At 35.3% G+C, this 25381-nt stretch overlaps 1 protein-coding gene across 4 annotated transcripts; it reads right to left on the reverse strand.

Annotated features, from left to right (window-relative positions):
• Positions 1-1330: 1330 nt before the first annotated feature.
• On the reverse strand, positions 1331-10911 carry LOC142629981 (putative disease resistance protein RGA4). Of its 4 annotated transcripts, none has more exons than XM_075804037.1 (5): positions 7189-10911; positions 6807-6977; positions 6075-6193; positions 2168-2384; positions 1331-1830 (listed from the first exon to the last, which is right to left on the reverse strand). In XM_075804037.1, the coding sequence occupies exons 1-2, from the start codon at positions 10088-10090 to the stop codon at positions 6916-6918; spliced, it is 2964 nt and encodes a 987-aa protein (XP_075660152.1). In that variant the 5' UTR covers positions 10091-10911; the 3' UTR covers positions 1331-1830; positions 2168-2384; positions 6075-6193; positions 6807-6915. The 4 variants fall into 4 exon arrangements, with proteins under 4 accessions (XP_075660152.1, XP_075660154.1, XP_075660153.1 ...); XM_075804039.1 differs by lacking the exon at positions 1331-1830 and adding an exon at positions 3238-3342 and having other exon boundaries at positions 1988-2384; positions 6081-6193; XM_075804038.1 differs by lacking the exon at positions 1331-1830 and having other exon boundaries at positions 1988-2384; positions 6081-6193.
• Between the last annotated feature and the right edge of the window lie 14470 nt (positions 10912-25381).

The raw sequence follows: 25381 nt of genomic DNA on the forward strand, positions 1-25381 counted from the left end.
ATATTAATGGGAGAATAATTGATGTATTAATTTGGCACATGGAAAGCTCATAGAGTAAATTGAACAAAATAAAAGCTTTTCAGAGTGTAATGACCACCACCTTAAAGTTCAAGGGAGGTATAAGCATTTTTCCCACAATTTTGTACTCAACCTTTTACACAACATTCAACTTTCGCTAGCAAGCCTTTTTGCAAGTAATTTGTTTGTTAATGAAGCAATCATTGATGACATGCGACTTTGTTGTGTTTAGTAAAATCTATTGTAATTGATTAAGTTGAACAAATATTCTGCTAGAGTCAAAAGTTGTAAGTGTTCGCAAATTTGAGTTAAAACATATTTTGATGTAATTCAATCCTTAGTTTTTAGTGTTTAAATTAGTATTGAAAAACTATATTCAAGACACAAGAAAACTACTCAAGATCATGAAAGCTTTACTGCGTTGACTCCATGTGATCGATCAAGCTTTAATGAAGCTTGATTCATACTTGACATAACTCGACCGATCAAGTTGTGGGGTTTCGGAAACTGAATTTTCAGTTGTAGCCCATGATGACTTGACCCACTTGGGACCTGTGCACTAGGGGCCTATTTGGTTTGAGCAAAAATTAGGTGTATTTTGTATTCATTTTCAGTTTTTTGTATAACCTATCGCAAAAAAAATTGTGTGACTTTGTATTTGTATTCAGTTTTCATTTTTAATATCCCAAAAAATAAGATTTGAATATAAAAACTGAATACAATTTTTTGGTGTATTCATTTTCTTGAAAATGAATATGGTGACATTTTCGTAAAAAAATCAAATCTATGGGTCCCACTATCACTGACTTGTCACATCAAAGAACTCTCTCTCTCTCTCTCTCTCTCTCTCTTTCTATTTGTTGGTGGTTTTCATAAATAAAAAAAAAGTGCAGGGGAAGACAAAGCAGAAAATGGTACCAAAAAAAAAAAAGAAGATGGAAACAAAAATGAGTACAGAAAATGAATACAGCTTCAACACAAACCAAATAGGCCTAAGATTCCCAAGAGTATAAAAAGCTTAATTTTAGAAGTGAGAGGACATATAGATCAGGTTGATGCCAAAAGAAAATTCAAAATCATATTGCTACTAATGTTCCCTTGGATTATTTTTTTATTTTTTATTTTCCTTATCACTGACTTGTCACATCAAAGAACTCTCTCTCTCTCTCTCTCTCTCTCTCTTTGTTGGTGGTTTTCATAAATAAAAAAAAAGTGAAGGGGAAGACAAAGCAGAAAATGGTACCAAAAAAAAAAAAAACAAAGATGGAAACAAAAATGAGTACAGAAAATGAATACAGCTTCAACACAAACCAAACAGGCCCTAAGATTCCCAAGAGTATAAAAAGCTTAATTTTAGAAGTGAGAGGACACATAGATCAGGTTGATGCCAAAAGAAAATTCAAAATCATATTGCTACTAATGTTCCCTCGGATTATTTTTTTATTTTTTTATTTTCCTTAACCACTCAGGAATTCATTTGGATTGAGGAATTCCTATAGATAGCAATCCACCTTCCTTTGGATTGCGGAATTCCATTAGATAGCAATCCATGCTGATAGATCTGCGATGAGAAATGTTTTGTAGCAAAGGAATAATTTACAAATCCAGAAGGTATTATGGTAAGCTACACATGTAACCAGTGAGTCTTGAACTCTTGAATTTACTCTAACAAGGAGAGTAAGTACCATTTGTGCCAGAGCTCATTTGCAAGCTCTTTTTTATGATCTTTACCTCTTTATATTTTTGGTCAAACATTGATAATATCACAAGGAGGCATGGCATTCAATATATGTCACCTGCAAACTATCTTACCTGAAAAATAAAGAAAAAAAATTGTTGGGACATCGGAAGTTCTAAAACCTTCACGTTTTGTTTAAATTGAATAATTCAGAGATTAGTAAAATATATATCAAGCAAGCGATCAGACATGAAAGAATACACCAAATTTTATGCGAAAAAGCCTCTAGTGTAGAGTGAAAAACCATGGGACAAATCCAATTAATTCACTTTAATAAAATAAAGATTACAACACTTAAGATAATGCCTACAACTTTAGTTCTCAACAAATCTGGAAAAATATAAGAATTCTAAATCACTGGGAATAAATATAACGTCACCACAAAAAACCAGAACATGATCAAGTACTTACCTCACTATCATTTATCACTATATAATACAATATGCAAGCTCTACCACCACTATGAAAACCACCATGAAAAGGCGAATGCTGTAGACAGTTTCAAAGGTGTCACTAAAACCTCCTGTTGTCCTTATTATGGTGCTAAATAAATTGTCAGTTATTTGCACAACTATTTCCCTCTTAAGCAAATGCGGTTACCCATATGGACCATAGTTTTGAGCTCAACCTGCAATAATAAACAAGTCGAAGGAATAAGAGGATAAAACAGATGGCATAAGAAAATTTTGTCATGATTTGCAGGTAAGATTATGTTGTAGTACTAAACATACACTCTAGTGTAACTTCTAGGATCACTACCTCCAAAAAAAATAGCTCAGAGTCTGTTGGCTACAAAGTGTATCGCATTACCCATTTTCTTCTATAGATTTTGTAATAGAAAAAAATGAAAGCCAATTTCCATTTTCACTACATTTCATTCTGTTTTTTCTAGAAAGTATGCAATGCTCCAATTCATAATTAATCTCTTAAGAAAATAATCAAATTAAGATGACAACCCAGTTTTAAGGAACTTTCTTTTCAATAGGTTGAAAATACATAAAGGTAAGCTACAGAGTTTCAGAAGGCTAATTAGACTACAATTTCTGTTTATGCATTGCATTAGATGTAACTAAGCATATTTTCTGACTACGCAAAATTTTCACGTAAGTTTTCAGACTTGTACTATTGCTATGGTTTGGCCTTTATTGCAAATTGCAATTAGTCTGTGTCTAATACTAAAAATTTAAATTGCAAGCATATCTTGAATTTTAGTTTTACAGATTTGCAGAAAAGTAAAGGCAATGACAGATAAACTGTTGTGGTGCATTTTAAAATGGAAATTCAATAACTAATTTAGAGATGAAAGCAAATAAAATAGAGTACATTAATTTGTTTAATGTTCTGTAATTAAGTATATCCTCAAGGAAACAAACTAAACTGTCGAGAAAACTCCCAGAGTGAGACACGATAGAAGTAAAAAAATAAAAGAAAAGAAAAAAACAAAGAAGTCACAAAAAACCAATAAGAAATTGATTCAATACCAAGACTGATTGTTAATCCAACTAATGAACCCAAGACATTTGACATCTTCATATCTAATGGTGATCATTCTATGCACTCCCCCATGCCATGAAACACTTATGCCTCTGAGACAATGAAAAGGCACAATTTACTGACTTAGGAACTTGATAAATAACCCTATAACATTAAGACTAGATGATTAGCAATTATAGGTTCAATCTATGAAGGCTTCTCTCTTTCTTCTTAAAATGAATTATCACTTGTTGATTGAAAACAGGTTTCAAGAATACAAAATTATGGATGTAAGGCTGAGTAAAGGTGTTAGTAAAAAATTAACTAGTTTTCTTTTTCATATGTCACTAACCCAGATGGACTACTAAAGCAAACTAGATTAAAGGTTATTTATATTTAAAAAAGAAAACTAGATTACAGGTTAAGCTTGTTTATAGCATCTTTAAAGTTATAACAGAGCATTTTGTACATTAAGACTTTTGCACTATGGTTAGATTGAATGAGGCCAAATGGGAACAGAAAATTTTGCATTATGTTCCAAATGAATGAGACCAAAACATTCCTATGCCCTTGAGGGTTGGAAAAGTTATTGACTATGGGTTAAACAGCGAATGCAACAGCATCAGAAGAAGAGAAAGAAGAATATTAAGTTACCTTCTTCCTTCTGCTTTTTTTTTATTTTTTATTAACATATTATTGACTAATTTGGATGTGTCCATAACATTAAGACTAGATGATTAGCAATTATAGGTTCAAGATATGAGGGCTTCCCTCTTCTTAAAATGAATTATCACTTGTTGATTGAAAACAGGTTTCAAGAATACAAAGTTATGGATGGAAGGCTGAGTAAAGGTGTTATAAACAATTAACCAGTTTGATTTTAACCAACCCAGATGACTAAAGAAAACTAGATTACAGGTTATTTACATTTATAAAATTTATAATTAAAAAAAAAAACTAGATTACAGATTAAGCTTGTTTGTAGCATCTTTGAAGTTATAACAGAACATTTTGTACATTAAGCCTTTTGCAGGACGGTTAGATTGAATGAGGCCAAATGAGAACAGAAAATTTTGCATTATGTTCCAAATGAATGAGACCAAAACATTCCTATGGCCTTCAGAGTTGGAAATTAAAGTTATTGACTATGGGTTAAACAGCATCAGAAGAAGATAAAGAAGAATATGAAGTTACCTTCTTCCTTCTGTTTGTTTTTGCACATATTAGTGACTAATTTGGATGTGTCCATTTTTTCTTGTCATCCCAAATTGGGCAACTTCCTAAACGGAAAATTATAAATAAAAAAAGGGGGGGGTGGACTTCACAGCCCATGCCCATCCCCTCCACTCCTAGTGCTAAAACCCCACTCTTCCCCCTCTTACATGCAGGAAACTCTTGAATCACAAGGACAAGAAAACTACATGGTTTTGTATTCAATCTCTGAAACCTGTACACTAATCCCTCCCTCTCCCTCCCCCCAAACATAAGGCAACCATGAAAATTAGCAAACCAAATTCCAAACCCTAAAACATAAGGATAGAATTTACGTAAGTTGAAAATTGTACAACTATGTCACCTGTCACCTTCCACCATATAACATGGATTACACAGGAAATGTGCCATTATGCATGTTAGGACTTTTAGTGGATGAACAATTAGATAAAAAAATTATTTGTAACTATTGATCTTAAATTTTATCATTTTCAAGTAATTATGTGGGTTGTTTTTTGTATTGGGATGGTGAGGTGAAGTGCCATAAGTGTTGGAATAGAAGTTGGAAGTGGCAGAATTTCACTCCTACCGAAATTGGCAGCGTCAGGCAAAATGTGATGTGAAATCAAATTTTGAAAAAAGTTGGATAGAGAGTTTGCCTCTCTATTCGCCTCCCTCTAGTACAAGCAAAACTGTGAGAACCTGAGACAATTCTGTTATTTTTTCTCTGGTATTCTAGTCCATATCCTCGCAATATAAGATCCCATTTTCTACAAATTTTGCACACCCAATTCCCATCTGTAGAGCTAGATAGTACCAAAAAACCCTAGATCTTTAACCCTCATCAATCTCTCTACCTTCTCCCTCTCAAATTGTCAAATTTCATGAGAGGAGATTAAGACCATTACACTCATTACTACCTTCAGAGTTTTGGTGTTGATTGGAGCTTGGGAATCATTGGAACAGTCTCAAAATTGCCAAGGAGAATTGGAGATTGAAATTGGAGGCTCAATTGCAGATATGGAGGCTAGTGAGAAGAAAGGATTCAAGGAATCGGTTCCTAGTAGGAGTTGGAGGCTCAAGTACATAGTTAGTTAGTTAGTTACTACTTAGCTTGGAGGGTTTTGTAAGTAATATGTACTACTACCATTCTCATTAGTGGATCGTTTGGTGCTGTGATGCCCCGGAGAGGTTTTTCTGCCTTGTTCTCAGGTTTTCCTCTTCATTAACACTTTGGTGTTTTTGTGGGTTATTGATTTTTTTGTTTATCCATGCATACTTATGTTCATTGCCTAATTATGTAAACAATTGGGCTTAATTCTATATTTGGCATAAGATTGACATTAGCAGTATAAATCTTTGCCTAAATTGTTTGAATTAGATTAGTGCAATTCTCAATACACTTGCTGCAATATGAAATGATAAAGCAGTTTTTTTCTGTGGCCTTTTCTCAAATGTGAATTCATGCGTGAAAATATGCTTCATCACAAAATGTATTTCCCAAGTATTAGGATCTGATGTTTGGTTAAAATGAGGCCAAAAGACAGTTAAATATTTAGCTTGAGGTTATTATGGATGGAGAAAATGATAAGGAAAAGCACATAGATGATTGAGAAGAAATATTGAGATAAACCTTTACATTAGAAGAGTATATAATCGAACTAACAAAGCCAATGTATTTGTAGTTTCTTCTTCTTGCCTGATGGTCACCCCCTGTAATTCACCCTTCCATGTAACGAAACACTTCAAACTCTAAGACAAGAAAAGAGCACATGTCAAGAGCTTAAAAGTAAAGATAAAGAAGTATGTACAGATCCTAGATTGCTTTTCATGTGTCACCAAATCAGATTGACTACTAAAGAAAACCAGCATGCCAGATTAAGCTTTTGCGTTGCATCTTTGAAGTCATAGCACAGCTTTCTACAAAAAGCCCCATGATATGATGTTCGGATTGAATAAGGCCCAAAGCACAAGAAAGATCTTTCATGGATGTCTAGACTGAACAAGAGCAAAATATTTGCTCAAGCACAAAATATGCTTTCTCACATTTCAGAATTTGATGTCTGGTTTAAAATGAGGCCAACAAAGTAAATCTTTAGCATGAGGTTTTTATGGACAGACAAGGCAGTAAGAAAAAACTATCTCTGAACAGAAGATTAAGAAGAATATGTAGATATACCTTTAAAAGAGAAGATAAGAAACAACAAACTTCTAAATTTCTCGTCACATATATTATATATATCACAAATTTATATAATATAACAAAGTTACATTGATGGATATTGCACAATTTTGTGATTAACTTGTTTTTGAGAGATAAGCAGGATAATTAATTAATAATTTATTCTAATATGGAAGAAATTACCTGTGACTGGATCAGACTTCTGCAACACTTAATCAATCCAAGAATGAACTTTAGGGATACAGACACACATAAATCTCTACTTGTAGCTGAAATTTGTGAACCACAAAGATCATTGGCCCTCTTCTTCGTCATCAGACAAGCTATTCTTGGTCAAACTCTTCTTCATCATCGCTGAAATGAAGAAAATGGGCAAGATCCACATAAACATTAAACCATAAATGAAATAACCTAATCAAGTTATTGAGAATTTGATAAATACATCAACCTAGGTTGTTAGTACTTATTTCCCAGTGGGAAATTTTGGCAGAAAATAAGAATATTAATTGATTTTTTTTTTTTGGCAGAATAAAAGGAGGAACTGAGAAGCAGCAGAAAAAGTGACCTTGTCGAATAACTTCTTGACCATCTCTCTGCACTTCAATATAATTAATCCTGATGTTTGGGATGTAGGAAATCTTGGGCCAGTCCACTCCTGTCCCTCTTTGGTAACGTTTGCGGAGAATTGAGCTGCTATTCACCTGAAACTCCTGTAATGAAGTTTTAAAAAGGAAGTCCGGCAGCGACTTCAACTTTGGGCACTGGTGAATTACCAACTTTTGAAGACGGGGCATTATAATAATACAATCTTCTTCTTCTTGCCCTTCAACCCCAATCCATTCTTCCCACTTGTGCAAACACATAAACCGGAGAGTTTTCAAATTTGGGAATATTTTTATCATGCCGTCTTTCTTGTTTTCAAATTTTATTCCCAAAAATTCAACACCCACCTTTTTTAATGGAAAATCGTAACCTATCCCTAAATCTTCAAGGAACTGAAGCATTCCCAGAGGAGGTAAACACTCTAAATTTAGGCCACCTCTCAGAGTAAGCCTTTTCAATTTGGCTAGGGACATTATCCAATTATTAGGGAACATTGTGGTGCCACAGTACCAATGAATTGCTAAATTCTCCAAGCCTGGAGGTGGCTCTAAGGCATTCAGAACTGATACATCAGTCTCCATTCTTCCTCCGTAATTCTCTAAGTTATCTCCAAAAAAATTTAGATCCAAATCACGGAGGCCTATCTTCTTCTTGAGCTCTGCATTCTTGGCCTCACATGCATCTACCACGTTCCCCAATCCATATATTTTAAGAGTTCCTTGAAGGTGGTTTAAATTTTTTAATTCTCCGAGTTCACATCTTTGGTTATCATCCTTGCCACCTACATAGAAACCACTTAATTTTGTAAGAGAACTCAATCTCCCAATCCCTCTTGGAAACTCAAACTGATGGGTCCAATAACCTTCTTCTTTCAAAATAAGATGTTTTAAGTTAATCAGTTTACTCATCCCCTGTGGTAATTTCATGAACCCATCTTCACTACCAACTTTAATCTTCAAAATTTGTAGATTGCATAGATTACAGATATTTTCAGGTAATCCGTCACCATGATAATTACGTATTTTGAGATACCTTAAATGTATCAAATTTTCTATTGCATCCGGAATTTCCTTTAACTTACCATATCGACTACCCAAAGTTAATGTCCGTAAACGTCTAAAATGCTGGAACAACCCGGACAATTTATGATCACTATAACCTACAAAGATGAGGGTGCGTAGAGTTTTTGCGCTATAGATGGACTCAGGAATTTGAGCATTATTTGGAATTTCTAAATACAAATGCCGAGCATTTTGAAGAATTGACCCCGACTCTTCGTAACCATTGATTGTGATGCATTCATTTTTTGCCATGAACTGTGCCAAGTCGTGCACTATATCATGCATTTTGAACCTCATAAAATTGCCAGCATATCCATAATCCCCCAAAACTTGGAGGAGAGAGCGAATGAGTAAAATTTCAAAGTAATCTCTTGCCACGATTCTCTCTTCGTTTGCATTCGACTTAATATAACCTTGTGCCATCCACATAGATATCAAATCCTCTTTAGAAAAGAAATAATCTTTTGGAAAGACTGCACAATATGAGAAACATCGTCTCAATGGTGAGGGCAAATCATAATAACTCATTAACAATGGCCCAAAAAGACCTCTTTCAATGTCTTGCAATTCCCACAATCTACTATAAAAAACCATCTCCCATTGTTCCTTCCGACTCTTGAAGCACATGAGACTCCCTAGAGTTCTTGCAGCAAGGGGCAAGCCTTTGCACTTGTCTGATATTTTCCTACCTATGTCTTCTAATTCCTTACATTGCATAGAATCCCTGTCAGAAAAGGCTATTGTACTAAAAATCGTCCAGCAGTCATCGTCAGACAATTGCCCCAAATTGATCCTTGCTGCACTTCCCATAATGTCTGCAACTCTATTTTTGCGTGTAGTGACTAGAATTCTACTTCCTTGGGCAGCATTTTGGAGTGCAAGTCTGAATGGTTCCCACAACATAGAGTCTTCAGTCCATACATCATCGAAGACAAGAAAAAGCTTCCTTCCCCGAATCAATTCACACATTTTATCCATTAGACTCGGCCATTGAGTAATGTTGGAGTCATCACCTTCAAAAGCTTGAATGATTGCTTTGGCAACCATAAACTTATCGAAAGGATTAGAAACACAAACCCACCCTTTTTTCTCAAAATGGGCCAAATTCAACTCACTGTCATTATATGCTAGTTGGGCAAGAGTAGTTTTTCCAACACCACCCATGCCCACTAAAGAGATGACATGGGGACTTCTTTCTTCTTCACTACCCCTGCCCAATAGAATGCTCACTAGATCACCCTTAACCGTATCACGACCTAGAATGTTTGACACATCTACATGGGAATCAGTTGGTGATCTCACAACTTCTTCGTTGCCACTAGTCAGTACAAACTGGTACATATCCCCCTCTCTGTCAATCTCATCTAACTTTAGCATAACTTCTTTTATCTTAAGAGCAATATCACGACGCTGAAAAACAGTAGAAACTGAGGAATTCAAGTTGGGTAGGGACAATACCTTCCTCCTCTTCGCAGTACTAGTTTCAGCTTCTTCTTTTTTCTCAATATCTGCTTTGATCTTGGCAGTGTTCCACTCATCCAACACGTCGCCCATCTCATAGGATACGTCGTTGAGCCTTTCTAACCAAAGCTTCACAGCTTTCTCCTTCACTTGCCTTTCCTCTGCATCGTCGAGCTTTGCCTGGATTGCTTGGAATTTGAGTTTAAGCTTTTCAACTTCTTCCTCGACATTTACAATGGACGTGACCTCTGAAGCAAAAAGTGAACCAAGCCGGTCCTTGAACTCTGAAGCAATGAGTGAACCAAGCTGGTCAATGATGGTAGAAACAAGAGCCCGAGCCATAATTGGAAATGGAACTCTTTTTGATTTTTGATTTTTTTTGATAATCAAGTAAAGGAACTCTTTTTGACTGATAACACAAACACAAAGAGACTACTGATGAAAGAGCAAATTGTTGATTCTAGAGAAGAGACCCAGTAAATAGATGTAGGCTGCTCCAGTACCAAGACCTGGAAGTGCAATCAAATTAATAGCTTTCGAAACGGTCAAATGAGATATTTTTTAGAAACCAATGTTCTTATTCCACGCAGAGATTAAGTCTAGCCGTCTCTGTTGTCTCAGAGGGCCCACCTTCACATACGTTTGCTTCAAAAAAAATATCTCATTTTATCATTTTAAAACTACTTTACCAAATCATATCATGCCATTTTACAATACAATTATTGCAATGGATTCATTCAATCAAACCACTGGGTTCCGTTATAACCCAAGTTCAAACAGAATGAGTCATCATTCTGATGATGAATCCGAGTTTTCAGGGATTCTAGACATTTATGTTCATCATGCTAGAAACTTTCACAACATATGTATCTATGATAACCAAGATGTCTATGCAAAATTTTCTCTTGCTTATAACCCAGATGAGACTCTCTCAACTAGAATCATTGAAGGCGGTGGTAAAAATCCAGATTTCAATGAGAACTTGAGGTTGAAAATCACCAAAGTTGATGCAGTCCAGACATGTGAAATTTGGATGCTCAGCAGGGCCAGAAACTACCTGGAATGACCAACTTCTGGGATATGCTTTGGTCCCAACGCCCATCTCCATCGTTGCTGCCGCCGCCGCCGCCGCCTTCAAACCGAGAGAGAGGAGTGAGTGAGGCGAGAAAGAGAAGATAGAGAAGAGACAGAGAGGAGAGAGAAGGGAGAAGAGATGAGAAAGAGAGAGACTCAGAGTGAGTAATAAAATAGGATATTTAATTTGAGCACGAATTCTAGATTGCCACGGCAATATTTTGCTTTAAATTCAATAGATTGTACCACACTTAGGGTGTTTGGGTGGTATTTTCAAACATTAATTTTTAGTTTTTAAACAATATTTTATGTATTTTTACGCACTTTTTCGATAACACGTATTTTTAAAAATATTTTTAAGTAATAATTTTTAATTTTTATACACAAATACCAAACGGGCCCTTAATCTCCTAATTTTCTTTTTTTATAAAACCTAAACTTTGAATTTGGTTATTAAAATTAATTAAGTGTAGTTGTACTTATTCTTAAATATGTGATAAAAAAATTTTTTTTTAGAAAGAACACTGTAATTTTATTGATGTTAAACCGAATCAGCTTGAATTACAAAAACAATATGTAATAAGATGATTACGAAATTTAATCTCATTTTTAATTTTAAGCTAAACTACAGTGTTAGTCCTAAAGTTTACCCAATTAGTGTTCTTGGTCCTCAAGTTTTGAAAGAGTACACTTAGTCCTTAAATTTTAAAAAAAAAATATATATTATTGACTCTTTTGTTATTATTTTTTTACTTATGTGTCTAAGAGATATTGATGTGACATTTTTTTTAATGACAGGAATATGCCATAACCATGCCACATCAGTTATTAAAAACTGAATTCCCACGTTAGATTTAGTTTTACTAATTCATTTTATTTATAAAAATTAAACACAAATAAGAAATTTTTTTTTTTTTAATTAAAACATCCAAATCTTCAAAAATCGCTAATCTCATCGTCAACTCTAGACTTCTTCCTCACAGCGGCTCCAATCTTGAACTGCACCCAAATTGGGGATTCGGCTTCATCATCTCCCATAGCTACTTCTTGAAAATACTGAAATTCTCACCTCAACCTCCAGCAAAACACATGCATTTGAGCATTTGACTAGCCCCTCCCCTCTGACTTGTTGATCCGAACTCGAGATTCTAATTATGCATATCCACACAAACCTCTCTCCATTGCTGCCTACTACTACTTGTTTCAAATGAAGAAATCTAGAATCAACGATGAGATTGGGGTTTTTTTAAATATGGTTGTCTTAGTTTTTAGTTTATTTTTTTACCTTTTAAATTCTTTTTTTTATCAATTTTTAAATTCTTATTAATGTTTAGTTTTGTAAAACTAAAATGATTAGTAAAGCTAAACCTTATGGGGCAATTTAGCTTTGAAATAACTGATGTGGCACAACTTTGGCATTTGCCATGCCATTAAAAAAATGCTACATCAATATTTTGTTAAACACATAAGCGAAAAAACTAACTCATGTTAATGGAAGGACTAATAGAACTTATTTTTTCAACTTTAGGGACCAATTGTGCTCATTTGAAATTAAGAAGACCAAAAACACTTAATAAGTAAACTTCAAAGACTAATAGTGTAATTTTGCCTTAATTTTACAATCAGTGAACAGTAGAGTGTATAAGAGCATCTCCAACAGCTTTTCAAAATATTTGTACTGTTTGAAAAATGAACAGTTACATTGACTAAACTCTCTATCCTTTCTCTATCTAATTTAAAACTAACTTATGTTAATGGAAGGACTAATAGAACTTATTTTTTCAACTTTAGTGACCAATTGTGCTCATTTGAAATTTAAAGGACCAAAAGCACTTAATAAGTAAACTTCAAGGACTAACAGTGTAGTTTTGCCTTAATTTTACAATTAGTAAACAGTAGAGTGTCTACAAGCATCTCCAATAGTTTTATCAAATATTTGTACTGTTTGGAGAACGAACAATTACAAGACTCTCTGTTGAGGTACAAATTTTTGGGCCCTAATTTCTTTAGCCCACTCCAAAATACCCACACAAGCCCAAGAATTATTTTGAAGCCCACATAAATATCTCCCACATATTACTTGAATATTCTCCATGTTATTGGACTCCCACAAATATTTCCTACATATATAAGCCCCACAAATTACCTTGGACCCTCTCACAAATACTACCTATTATATTCCACATATTATCCAACTTGGGTTTTCACAAAAATGCACATCACCTTGCTAACAACGTTGGGTCACAAAATTATACTTCCTCCACAAAAAAGCCCGAAATCATTTAACTTGTGGGCAAGACACAAAAAGCCCAACAAACCCTTTTTCTAAGCCCGTTGCTACACGGCACCTTACTAAGCCTGTTGCTACACGGCACCCCTATGCCCGTTGTTACACGGCACCCCTAAGCCCATTGCTACACTGCACTTCTAATCTCGTTGCTACACGGCACCTCTAAGCCCGTTGCTACACGGCACCTTACTAAGTCCGTTGCTACACAGCACCCCTAAACACGTTGCTACATGGTACCTCTAAACCCGTTGCTACACGGCACCTCTAAATCCGTTGCTACACGGCACCTCTAAATCCGTTGCTACACGGTGCCTTATAAAGTCCATTGCTACACGGCGTCTTATAAAGCTCGTTGCTACACGGCGTCTTACAAAACCCGTTGTTACACGGCGCCTCTAAGCCCGTTGCTACACGACGCCTTATAAAGCCTGTTGCTACACGGCGCCTTATAAAGCCCATTGCTACACGGCGCCTTATAAAGCTCGTTGCTACACAACGTCTTACAAAACCCGTTGCTATACGGCGCCCCTAAGTCTATTACTACACGGCACCTCTAAGTCCATTGCTGCACGGCACCTTACAAAGTTTGTTGCTACACGGCACCTCTAAGTCCGTTGCTACACGGAACCTTTACTAAGTCTGTTGCTACACAGCAATATCTTTATAAAATCTCAAACTATTTTACGAAACCCAAATACTAATTTGGAAAACTATTTTACTAAGCCCAAATACTAATTTGGCAAACTATTTCATGAAACCCAAATACTAATTTTGGCAAACTATTTTACAAAACCCAAATACTAATTTGGCAAATTATTTTACAAAAGCCCAAATACTAATTTGACACTATTTTACAAAGCCCAAATACTAATTTGGCAAACTATTTTACAAAAACTCAATATTATTTTGGCAACTATTCCTAAAAACCCAATATCATTTTGGCACTATTTCTAAAAGCCCAATATTATTTTGGCAAGTAGTCCTAAAAGCCCAATATCATTTTGGCAAAAGCTTAATATTATTTTGGCAACTATTCACAAAAGCCCAATATTATTTTGGCAACTAATCATAAAAGCCCACTATTATTTGGCAACTATTTCATCTATTTCCTAAAGCCCAAATATTATTTGGCAACTATTTCATCTATTTCCTAAAGCCCAAATATCATTTGGCAACTATTTCATAAAGCCCAATATTATTTTTGTCAACTACTTCAACTATTTCTAAAAGCCCAAATACTATATTTGGCACATACTTACAAAACCTAAATATTATCTTAACAATTATTTCACATATACCAAATCCCTTACTCATGGAAAATATAAGTATTTATCCTCCAAGAAAATACTTCTCTTGCAAAGTTTATAAAAGCCCATAAGTGTCATCCATGGCAAAATTCTTCATTTTGTAGGAACAATCAGGCCCAAAGCAGCCCAAACGTAAGGCCCAGCTAGACCAGCTCAGCCCATGCTCAAGTTCCAGCAGCTCATGCTCACGTGAGCTAATCAGCCAAAACCCAGCACAGGTCAACAGCTGGAGCCCACTGCTATCAGGTTTCAGCTTGTCCCATCGGGTCAGAACAGGTCACATGTCCATCAGGGATTGAACCCTTCCTCCATAAGCTAAAATATCATCATTTATTATGTGACATAAAGCTGAAATAGACTTGACATAAAGCTGAAAAGACTTGACACAAAGCTGAAAAGACTTGACACAAAGCTGAAGCACTTCAGCCAGCCATCTCCTCTTTCTTCTCCAATCCATTCAGTCAAACATCAAAGGCAGCCATTAAAGCTCCTGAAGCAAGCTCAAATCAACTCATTTTTCATGCTAAAAAATATGTATTTTCTGGTTCATGGACCAAGCACATGAACCCCTAATGGGAAAACTTAGGAAAATGTGGTTTGGAGGGCACCAAGGGGATCCCAGCAGAGTTCCCAGCAAAGGCTCCATGGTTGACACTTGGCTTGGGGTGATGCAACCTGCCTTTGGGAGCTCTGAATCTAGTAAGCAGCACAACCAGGGTCATTAGCTCAATGCATGCTCTAACCCTATCAACCAAGACCAATCAGCATTAATGCTAAGTCAGAATCCTAACTAATATTACCCAAAAACAGCAAGAGTCTTCCAAGAAGTCAAGTTTACCATGCTTAGCTAAAATTCTAAGAACGAATCCCTAAGGATTTTCTAAAGATTTGGGAAGGTTTAGCAAAAGTTATTTGCCAATTGCCTCCTAAATCTCAACTATAAATAGAACCCTCCATTAATGCCTCAAGGGGGGGAAAACAAGAACATACCAAGAAAGATACATCACAAGGAAAAACTCTCACAAAAACCCTTCTGTTTCAGCTTCTCCAAGTTCCAGCAAAATTCTAAGTCACAAAACTCTTAGTTTCAAACATGGAATATGAGTTCCCCCACTCCTAATTAAAAAACACCTCTCATACCTCTACTTAAAAACATACAGCTCCTTCCCAACAGAAAGTTCCAGCAGCCCACTATACACTCTCACGCACTGCCCATGCTACTCACAAATGGCTCTCTCTACTCATCATATATATTATACCAAAGAGCATGCTTTGGCACCATAATGATCTTGCTGCACTAGTTGGGATCTCTTTCTCTCCCTTGATCTCTTTCTCTTCCTTCATCTCACACTAAGCCTTCCTCATTATTCGCTATCATGGAACCCATGATATTTACTTATTCATTTATTATTGATGGTAATGATGTAACTGTTACCATAAAATTTTTCTCTCATATTGTCGTATTAGAAGGTTCTTCTTCAGAGCTAACGGATGATGAGTCCTAAAATATGGACGTTTCTCTCAATCTGTGAAAAACTTTACTGCTGAGTTATTTTCTACAGAAATATTTTTACGGCTGGGTTACTATTTTCTGCAAAAGCACTTTACCGCTGGGTCATTTTCTGCAGAAACACTTTACTGCTGGGCTATTTCATATAGTATGCTTTTTAACCACACTGACGTGTCTGCTGTAGGGATTATTTATGGGCCATTCTTCTAAGTCCAAACCTAGGCCCAATGCATAAAAATATAATGAATTATTTGGATCTTCGCCAATAGCCTTTGGGCCGTGCATCGAGCCCATCGTCGAGTTTCGGTTAGGGCCCCCGACCCAACATAAATCTCATTTGTCGAAAATTAAACCTTTTCGCCCCCGACACTCTCTATCCTTTTTCTATCTCATTTAAATATTTTTTCTTTATTCTTTCTTTAATCTTTGGGTGGTCTTTTTTTTCAATGGATCTTTTGAAGCACTTGAGATAACAATACAGTGAGTTGTTACTGTTTATTGTAATTTGAAATTTATCAAATTTATGCTATTCTTGTACTAGTTTTTTTTTTTTTAATCTATGTGTTTTGAAATTTATCAAATCTATCTTAGTCTTGAAATTTATAAAATTTATGTGATCTAGAATGAATTTAGGTCATTAACTTTTCTCTTAAAAATTCATTAATTTTACCTTTATTGGGATTTTTTTTAAAGAGAATTTTTATTATTATTCATTAATTTATGGGGAAATTACAGTAAACTCACATGTGGTATGACCCGTTTTCACTTTACCTACTCGTGGTTCAAAACTTAACACTTTGCCCACCTAAATTTCAATCAGTTACCCACCTCACCCTCAGACGTTAGAAAAACACCCTTTTATTAAAAATCAAAACATAACACTGATAAAAAACATGAACCATTGAATCTTTTCCTCACGAGCCCTAGAAACACAAAAAACCCCATTCTGCATCTAATATTGAAATCGTGCTGCAAGTATGAACCTAGACGAGCAACGGGTCGTTTGAGAGACTAAAATCCTGGTAAGAAATCTTGGTTGTTTAGGTTTTTAATTTGGGCTTCTGGTTGTTTTATAGTTTTTTAATTAATCAGTCAATGGTCAATGTTACATGTAACAGAATGAGAATATTGGTTGTGTTTGTTGATGTTTATGAAAAATGTGACCACCTGTTGTTTGGATTTGTGTTTGCTTATGGGCATTTTGTCTACCATGGTCATTGTGTCTCATAGTGGACCCAAGTTTCTGTTGGGTTTAAATTTTAGTGTTTGCATGTGCTTATTAGTAAAACAGAAACAAAAGCAGAGCAAAAAATGTGGTTCCTCTGATGTGTGTGTTGCATCCTAAAAGAAAAACAGAAACATGCAAGTGTTAACTCTTTATGCGTTTGTTGTTTACAATTATTTAATTGTTAATTGTGTACGTGTCAAATAGTAATTTGTTATTGCAGATGGATGATGAGGAAGTGAAATTCAAGGTTCATTATGGGGGTACTTTAATGTGGAACCAAAGTTTAGAATACTTTGGTGGGAAAGTTGAAATAGTGTATAGGAATCTTGATAGGCTTAGTTATTTTGAAATAGAAGGTATAAATGAGAAATTGGGGATTGATGAACCGTATAGGGTTCATTATTTAGGTCTTGGGGGCAACTTGGAGTAGACTTGAGGCTCATGGAGGATGATAGAGATGTGGTGTCCATGTGTAAGCTTAATGAGGGAAGGCCAAGAGACACCACCATACTGTATGTGAAGAGAGGTCATGCTCTACTTGCAATTGAAGTTCCTGATGGTGCAAGGGTTGGTGCAGGGGGTGGTGCAGGGGCTGCTACAGGGGGTGCAGGAGCTGGTGTAGGGGTGGTGCAGGAGCTGTTACAGGGGATGATGCTAGTGTGGGGGTAGATGAGGAATTTGATTGTTTGAATGAAAGTCTGGAAGGAGAAGACTTTGCTAATGATATTTTTGGTGAGTCTTCTCCACCTCACACAGTTCCATCTGAGCCTAACATTATTTCAACCACTGATACACCTCAACCAACCACTGACACACCTCATCCAAACACAGATACACCTGGGCCAAGCAATATTCCTCCTCTAAACATAGATTTAGATGAAGAGTGGGCTAAACTAGCTTTAGAGGATGATATTGCAAGTGTAGATGGTTCTGATGATGAGCAAAGGCCTGGCAACCCAGAATTCAATGAGAGGAATGATATGACAAATGTTAAGTTGGTAAAAAGGATGAAGCTTCTAAACTCTAAGGTTTTTAGGAAGGCTTTGAGGGAGTATGTGATTCAGCATCACATTGATATCAAGTGGAAGTTGAATGAGAAGAAGAAATTTATGTACATTGTAAGAACAATTGTGGATGGAGGTGTTATGCCTCAATGGTGACTGGCGAGTGCACATTTGAGATCAAGACACTTAATCCTGAGTGTACCTGCCCCCTAACATTTCAAAATGGGCAAATTACATCATCCTATATGGCAAATAGGTATTTGGAGAATTTTAGTAAAAATCCTAACTGGGAGGTCTCAGGTGTTAAGCGCCATGTGATGCAGCAAATTTCAGTTGATTTAAATCTTAATCAGGTGTATAAATCAAGGAAGGCAACTAGGGGTTTGATTACTGGGAATGAAGAGGCTCAATATGGCCTACTTAGAGATTATGCATAAATAATAAGAAGGACAAATGTGGGAAGCAATGTGATACTGCACATAGAGATGGAAAATGAGAATGCAAAACCCAAGTTTAAAAGGATGTACATTAGATACAATGCTCAAAAAGTTGGCTTTCTAGGTGGTTGTAGACCCTTTGTTGGGCTGGATGGATGCCACTTGAAGGGTAGGTTTGGTGGACAATTATTGTCTGCCACTACCAAGGATGGAAATGACAATATATTCCTAGTGGCCATGGTTGTGATTGAGCAAGAGAATAAAGACAGCTGGATTTGGTTTTTGGAGCAATTTGTAGATGATATTGGCAGGCCAAAGGAGCTTAATCTGGTATTCATCAGTGATAGGCAAAAGGTATTATCATCTAGCTCATGTTCATAACTTCATTACTTGCTTACTTGAATACTTACTTGCATAGTTGCTTACTTGCTGACATTGAATGCTTACTTGCTTACTTGATTGCAGGGCCTTCTACTTGCAATGGAGACTCTATTCCCAACTATGGAGCACAAGTATTATGTGAAGCACATATACAACAACTTCAAGGCTAACCACAAGGGCATGAAGTTGAAGAGTATATTATGGAGGTGTGCTGGCACAACATCAGTCGGGGAATTTGAAAGGGGGATGGATCATCTTAAGAGTTTGGATGAAGAAGTTTAGAAGTATCTTGCTAATATAGAGCCTGCACAGTGAACCAAATCCCACTTTTCTCCAAGAGCTTTAACATATTGTCTGGTAAACAATTTGAGTGAGAGTTTTAACTCTATGATTGTGAAGGCTAAAGACAAGCCAATCTTATCAATGCCGGAGTGGATCAGAGTTAGGCTTATGAGCAAGCTGTATATAAAGAAGATCGACATAAAAAGTATGGTGGCAAGTTGTGTCCAAGCATACAGGATAAGTTAGAGAAGTTAAAATTAGAGTCTAAGAATTTTTGTGCAATGCCATCTAGGAGGTTTGTGTATGAGGTTGACAATGAGAGGGAAAGGCATGTGGTGGACTTGGTAGGGAGGACATGCAGTTGTAGAGTATGGGACTTGACAAGAATCCCCTACAAGCATAGAGTTACAGCCATTTTTTGTGAATCGTGAGAAATCAGAAGACTACACCCATTCATGCTACTACAAGGATACTTTTCTGGAGACATACAAGACACCCATACCTCCCATGCATGTCCAGTCTGAGTGGATCTCAAGTGGCCAACCCAAGCCTGTTGCACCTACTATCTATAAGCCACCAGGTAGGCTACCCATAAAAAGGAGAAGAGATGCTGATGAGCCAAGGAACTCTTATAAGGTGTCTAGAGCAAACAAGCCAGTAAGGTGTGAAATGTGTCAAAAGGAAGGGCACAATGCAAGGGGATGCAAGGCCAATGTCACTAGTGAGACACCATTGGAGAGGAGGAAGAAATTGCAGAAAGAAAAATCTGTAAGTTTTTACACAATTTTTTTATTAAATGCAAAATGCCAATAACTAACACTGTAAACATGCTCATATTTGGTTGCAGGCAAGTGGAAGGCCTTCTACATGCAAACAGGGATCCCAGACCCCATCTTCATCATAGGCCTAATCCTCATTTCATGCTCAATCTGCTCCCTAAGCCCCATCCTCATCTCAACCCTTAACATCATCTCAACCCCCACCAACACATCAGCCTTACACTATGGCCTTATCCAACCAGGCAGCAGGGTCACAGCTACCAGCTCAAACTCCATGGTCACAATAACCAAGTCAATGGTACTCTTCAGACTTCAAGTACACAGTTAGAGGAGCTCCTTGTTTCTCTTCAAGCCAGCCAGCACCACACACCCCTGCAAAAATGTGGGACACTAGAGCACCATCATCACAGGTACTGTAGTTTTATATTTGATGTTTTATTCATAAAACTGTGATACTGGTAGCTAATATGTGATTTCTTGTACTTTGTAGCCTACAAGACCACCTGCTACCAGAGGAGCTGCTTTGAGAGGAAGGGGTAATGCAGCTAAGACACAGATATGTAAAACAAGAGGTAGAAAGGTCAACTGTGGTGGAAGAGGCAGGGGCAGGGGCAGTAAATGACGACTATGTTAAGACACTTTTGTTGCTATGTATTAGGGTTATGTAGTGTTAGGGTTATATGTAATTTGTAGACAATGGCAATGCAAACAATTGTTGATTATATATGTTGTTCAAACATTGTTGGGATTTATTTGTATTTTTGTAAGTTTTGTAAACAAGGGCAGGTGCAACTGTTTTGGTTGTTGTTGTATAAAATGCCCTATATTTACTGGTGATTCAATGCCACCTTAAATATGTATACAATTTCCCAACTTAATGGTAGGTGTTTAGAATTATTATTTTGATTATTGCAGTTGAACATAAATGAGTTTGTTTATGTGTGTATGTATTAAATATACCAGTCACTTTTGAATACAGCAGGTGTATGTGTTGAATAGCAGGTTTATGTGTGCATTTGTTGTCTTTTCTTGCAAGTTGACAGATAGTTGTTATGCACTTTAAACAATTCACTTTCAACACAATTATCTTCACACAATGCACTTTATGCACAAATCAACACAACTCACAACATCCAACAAAACACCAATAGCTCACAGCTCACAAGTAACCAATTCACTTTAAACAAAAATTCCAACAGCATCTAACATAAATAACACTTTATCTTAAAAAATCTTATATTATTAAATGGCTTCAAACCAACAACATCTACCATTTTACATAATTCTATTACAATACAATTGAGAACCAGCTTATACATTACAACCCACCAGGCAGACTCAATCTCATCATTCCAACATTCTCACTTGAGCCAAAACATGAAAACAACATAACCAAAAAAAAAAAACATGACAGAATTAGTGCAATTCTGCACTATCACTGCTATCTCCTTAGCTTGAATAAAGGAAGCTCGAAACTTTCTCTCCCTTTCAGTGGCTTTTGCTGCCCTGTCTTGAGCAAATTCTGTCATTTGGGTAACTTCTGCTGCTGTTTGGGTAGTTGCTCTTTTCTTTTCATGTGCAAGTTGCAACTTACTCCGTAGTAAATCCAACTTTTATTGCACCAAATAGGCAGCTTCATTCCCACGCATACAAGTGTGATTATCAATCCATTGAAAGAAAGGACACTTGGGACCAACCTGTTCATAAATTGAATTGAACACATCACATTCCAATCTCACTTGAGTCAACTAAATTAAGTAAAAACTATACTTACCTTAGATTAGCTACATTCCAAAAGCCTTCTCCCAACATTATAAACTGTCAGACTTGTTCTCAGCACACAAGTCTCATATATATACATATGTCCACTTGAACCTAAGTAATTTCCACTCGAAGAAGACATTGCTTATCAACTTCATGTGAATCAAATTTCTTGTGAATCAAAGCTACCATCAAAACATGAAACCCTAACCCACATAAAGTAGAAATTTCGTACCTGGTGATGATCTATCTTCAAATATTCAATGCCTCAAGACAAACCAAAGTCAGAACCTCACCCTCACATGAAAGTGTTATGCACCACGATCAGAATCAAAACCCTAGCTCAATACAAGGGTTTTTCGTGTTTCTAGGGCTCGTGATGAAAAGATTCAATGGTTCTTGTTTTTGATCCGTGTTATGTTCTGATTTTTAATAAAAGGGTGTTTTTATAACATCTAATGGTGAGGTGGGTAATAGATGGATAACAGATTGAAGTTCAAGTGGGCAAAGTGTTAAGTTTTAAATCACGGAGAGACAAAGTGAAAACGGGTCATACCACAGGTGGATTTATTGTAATTTTCCAAAAAAAAAAAAACTTTGGATATATTTGAGCTACATACCTTACGAGGGTTTGGTCATCCATGTCAATTGCACAAAATTAGATAAAATGAAAATTATATTCTTATTTGACAAGAGCATTTAGGGCAACAATTTTATCATTGGCTTTTGCTGCTCTAAGCAATGGAATCGAAGTGTCACTTGCATTGTAGGATTAGGCATTGTTGACATTGTTGAAGGTCTTGAGCTTTACTAAGAGGTGAGGCTACAAAACTACCGGGCAAAAAATCCTAGTATGTGCAAATCATTTCCTGATAGATTGACCCAACTATGAGGACATGCTCTACGAGCACTGCAACTCTAATGGGACATGATCATGTTACACCCAGTGTGTGTTTGGATACTGCTTATTTTACTGAAAATTGAAAACTTATTGCTGAAAACAATAAAAAAATAATTTATAGGTTACTGTTCACTGCTGAAAACACTGTAACTTTGCCTTAATGCACTGTTCATGTCCCATGAACAGTGCAAAAGGCACTGGTCAAAAAAAAGAAGAAGGTAAAAATGCAGAAACACAGACGTGTAGACGTGATCCAAATGGACACCTAATATAGTTATTTGTGAATGTATTATTAAATTACTATTTTAAAATATCACATTTTCATTATTCTTAATACATGCGTCAAATTTCATTTTGATTCAATAAATAATCTAATTTTTTGTGTAAAATTTTAAAATATAAAAAAATTGAATTTAAATATTTTTATAAATTAGCTAGTTATTGATATATTATCTTAAACTTTTACAAACATGCAAGTATAAAGAGAAAATGTAATTCATCCCCAAAAAAAGAAAACTGTAATTTAATAATGGATTTATCCAAATACACATCCTTGAAAAATTATGGAGTAGTGTAATAGGCAGAATGCTTTGGTTTGCATATTTTAGCTGCTTGCATTGTATTGTTGAAGTGATATCTTATACTCGGTCTTTTTGAATGTCAATAACACAACATGGCAAGTAGTCTTATTCAAAGTTGTCTATTTCATTATGTTTTAGCCGAAATGGTTGGAAATTTTGTCCCAATCAATCAATTAATACATAATACTGCCACCGCACCAAGATTAATACATAATACTACCACCGCTCCCCCTTGGTGCGGTGGTCACTCTATAAGTATAAATGTTTGTGGGGTGTAGGGGGCAAGGGCCAGGATTCAAGCCTCCAGAAGGGAGTTTCATACACATATACACTTAGATTAGGCTAGATAGAAATTCTATCTTGTATCAAAAAAAAAAATACATAATACTTCCTTTGATCTACCTAAGCCAAAATTCCAGCCCATTCCACCCATTTTGGGCTACCTTGATCTTCCTTTACATAATTCAGTACTCTTTTTAATCTCTCAGTTTTTTTTTTTTTTTTTTTTGAAAAGGGCCACCGGGGGGGGGATTTGCTCATATATGAGTATTACATGTCTTTTTTTCTCAATTGATATTTCAAATTTGGTCCTGATAGGCTAAGATATTTAAATTGATTGATTCATGGTCGCTATTTTTTTGATAAGCTGATTCATGGTCGCTATAATTATTAGTTATAATACTATTTACATATTTACAGTTCATATCATGAAGTTCCTTGTTTATGTAGCAATGATATTAATAATATATATTATTTGATTTTCAATTGACACATTAATATGGAATACACTATGTGATAAACTTTAGGTATATTTATTTTGTGCTATAAAAATATTTTATAAAATTAATGACAATCCTAAAATGATACGTTGAAATAGATCAATATTATAATATTTTGTTCCAATAAATAAACTAAAAAAATCTTTAAAATAGAATTGATAACTTTAATTTTCTCATGATTGACAATGGCTAAATTACTAAAAATAAACTAAAAAATTGCGAGAGGAAAGTGAGCAAATAAATGAGGTATAATTTGATGTAGTTGGGTAGCACAATAATTTTTTAAGACCTAGTTTTGAGTCTTTTTACCATGTAAATAAATTTTTGAAATCAAGAAAGATGTTTCTGTTATTTGAAAGCTTTTTCTAATGGTTTCATTCTATTCGATATCTCAAAATAACAGGCAATGCAATATTAAAAAGAAAAAAGAAGAAGAAGAAGAAGAAGATAATAATATATTCTAGTTAGTTTAATTGATAAAGTCTCTTATATAAAATAAGAGATTTGGATTCTAATCATGCATTAAAGCCTACACAAAAAGCAACCAAGTAGTGTCATGACGGTAATAAAAGACAATCATTATGGATTAGACACCACAAATTTCAAATACTATTATAACTATATATACAAAAATAAAGGTAAGATAAATTTTAAAAGTTGAATATTGTAGCCGCGTATGAGTTGTGAGTAGAAATTATCTTGTAATACAATATGCGTATGTGGTAACGAGCCACAAGTTTTTCGCTGAGGCCAAATATATGTGTAATATCTCATCAAATACAAACTATATAATTATTATTTTGATTAATAGAGCCGCATTCCCATTAGTGTAAGTTGTATGTAGCAATTATTTGAATTTACTAAACATTCATAAATTATATAATGAATGCTCAAAGCCTTATAGCTCAATGATATTGCATGGTGTTTTTAATATAGACATCCAAAGTTTTTTTTTTTTTAAAAGAGTTTCAACCTATGACGTTCGCTTTTGATTAACAAAACTTAAATACAGTACCCTAAATACTATTCATTAAGTTCTCCTTTTAAATTTCAGCTATATACCTAATTTAATAACTCAGGCAAATGATGTTAAAATACCATTTCTTTCTTTTTCTTTTCCTATACCGCAAGACAACCCCATGGCTCCAAATCTCTGTCTTTAGGACTTGATCTTTTCCTTTTGCTAAAGAATAACTTTAGAGAGTTGTGTATCATCATCAAAAGGCCAACAAAAAGCCAACTAAAATTTATATAATAATAATAATAATAATAATAATAATAATAATAATAATAATAATGCTACTACTACAACAAAAAAC

The sequence above is a fragment of the Castanea sativa genome, chromosome 3, assembly GCF_040712315.1.
Source record: "Castanea sativa cultivar Marrone di Chiusa Pesio chromosome 3, ASM4071231v1".
Taxonomy (NCBI): Eukaryota; Viridiplantae; Streptophyta; class Magnoliopsida; order Fagales; family Fagaceae; genus Castanea; species Castanea sativa.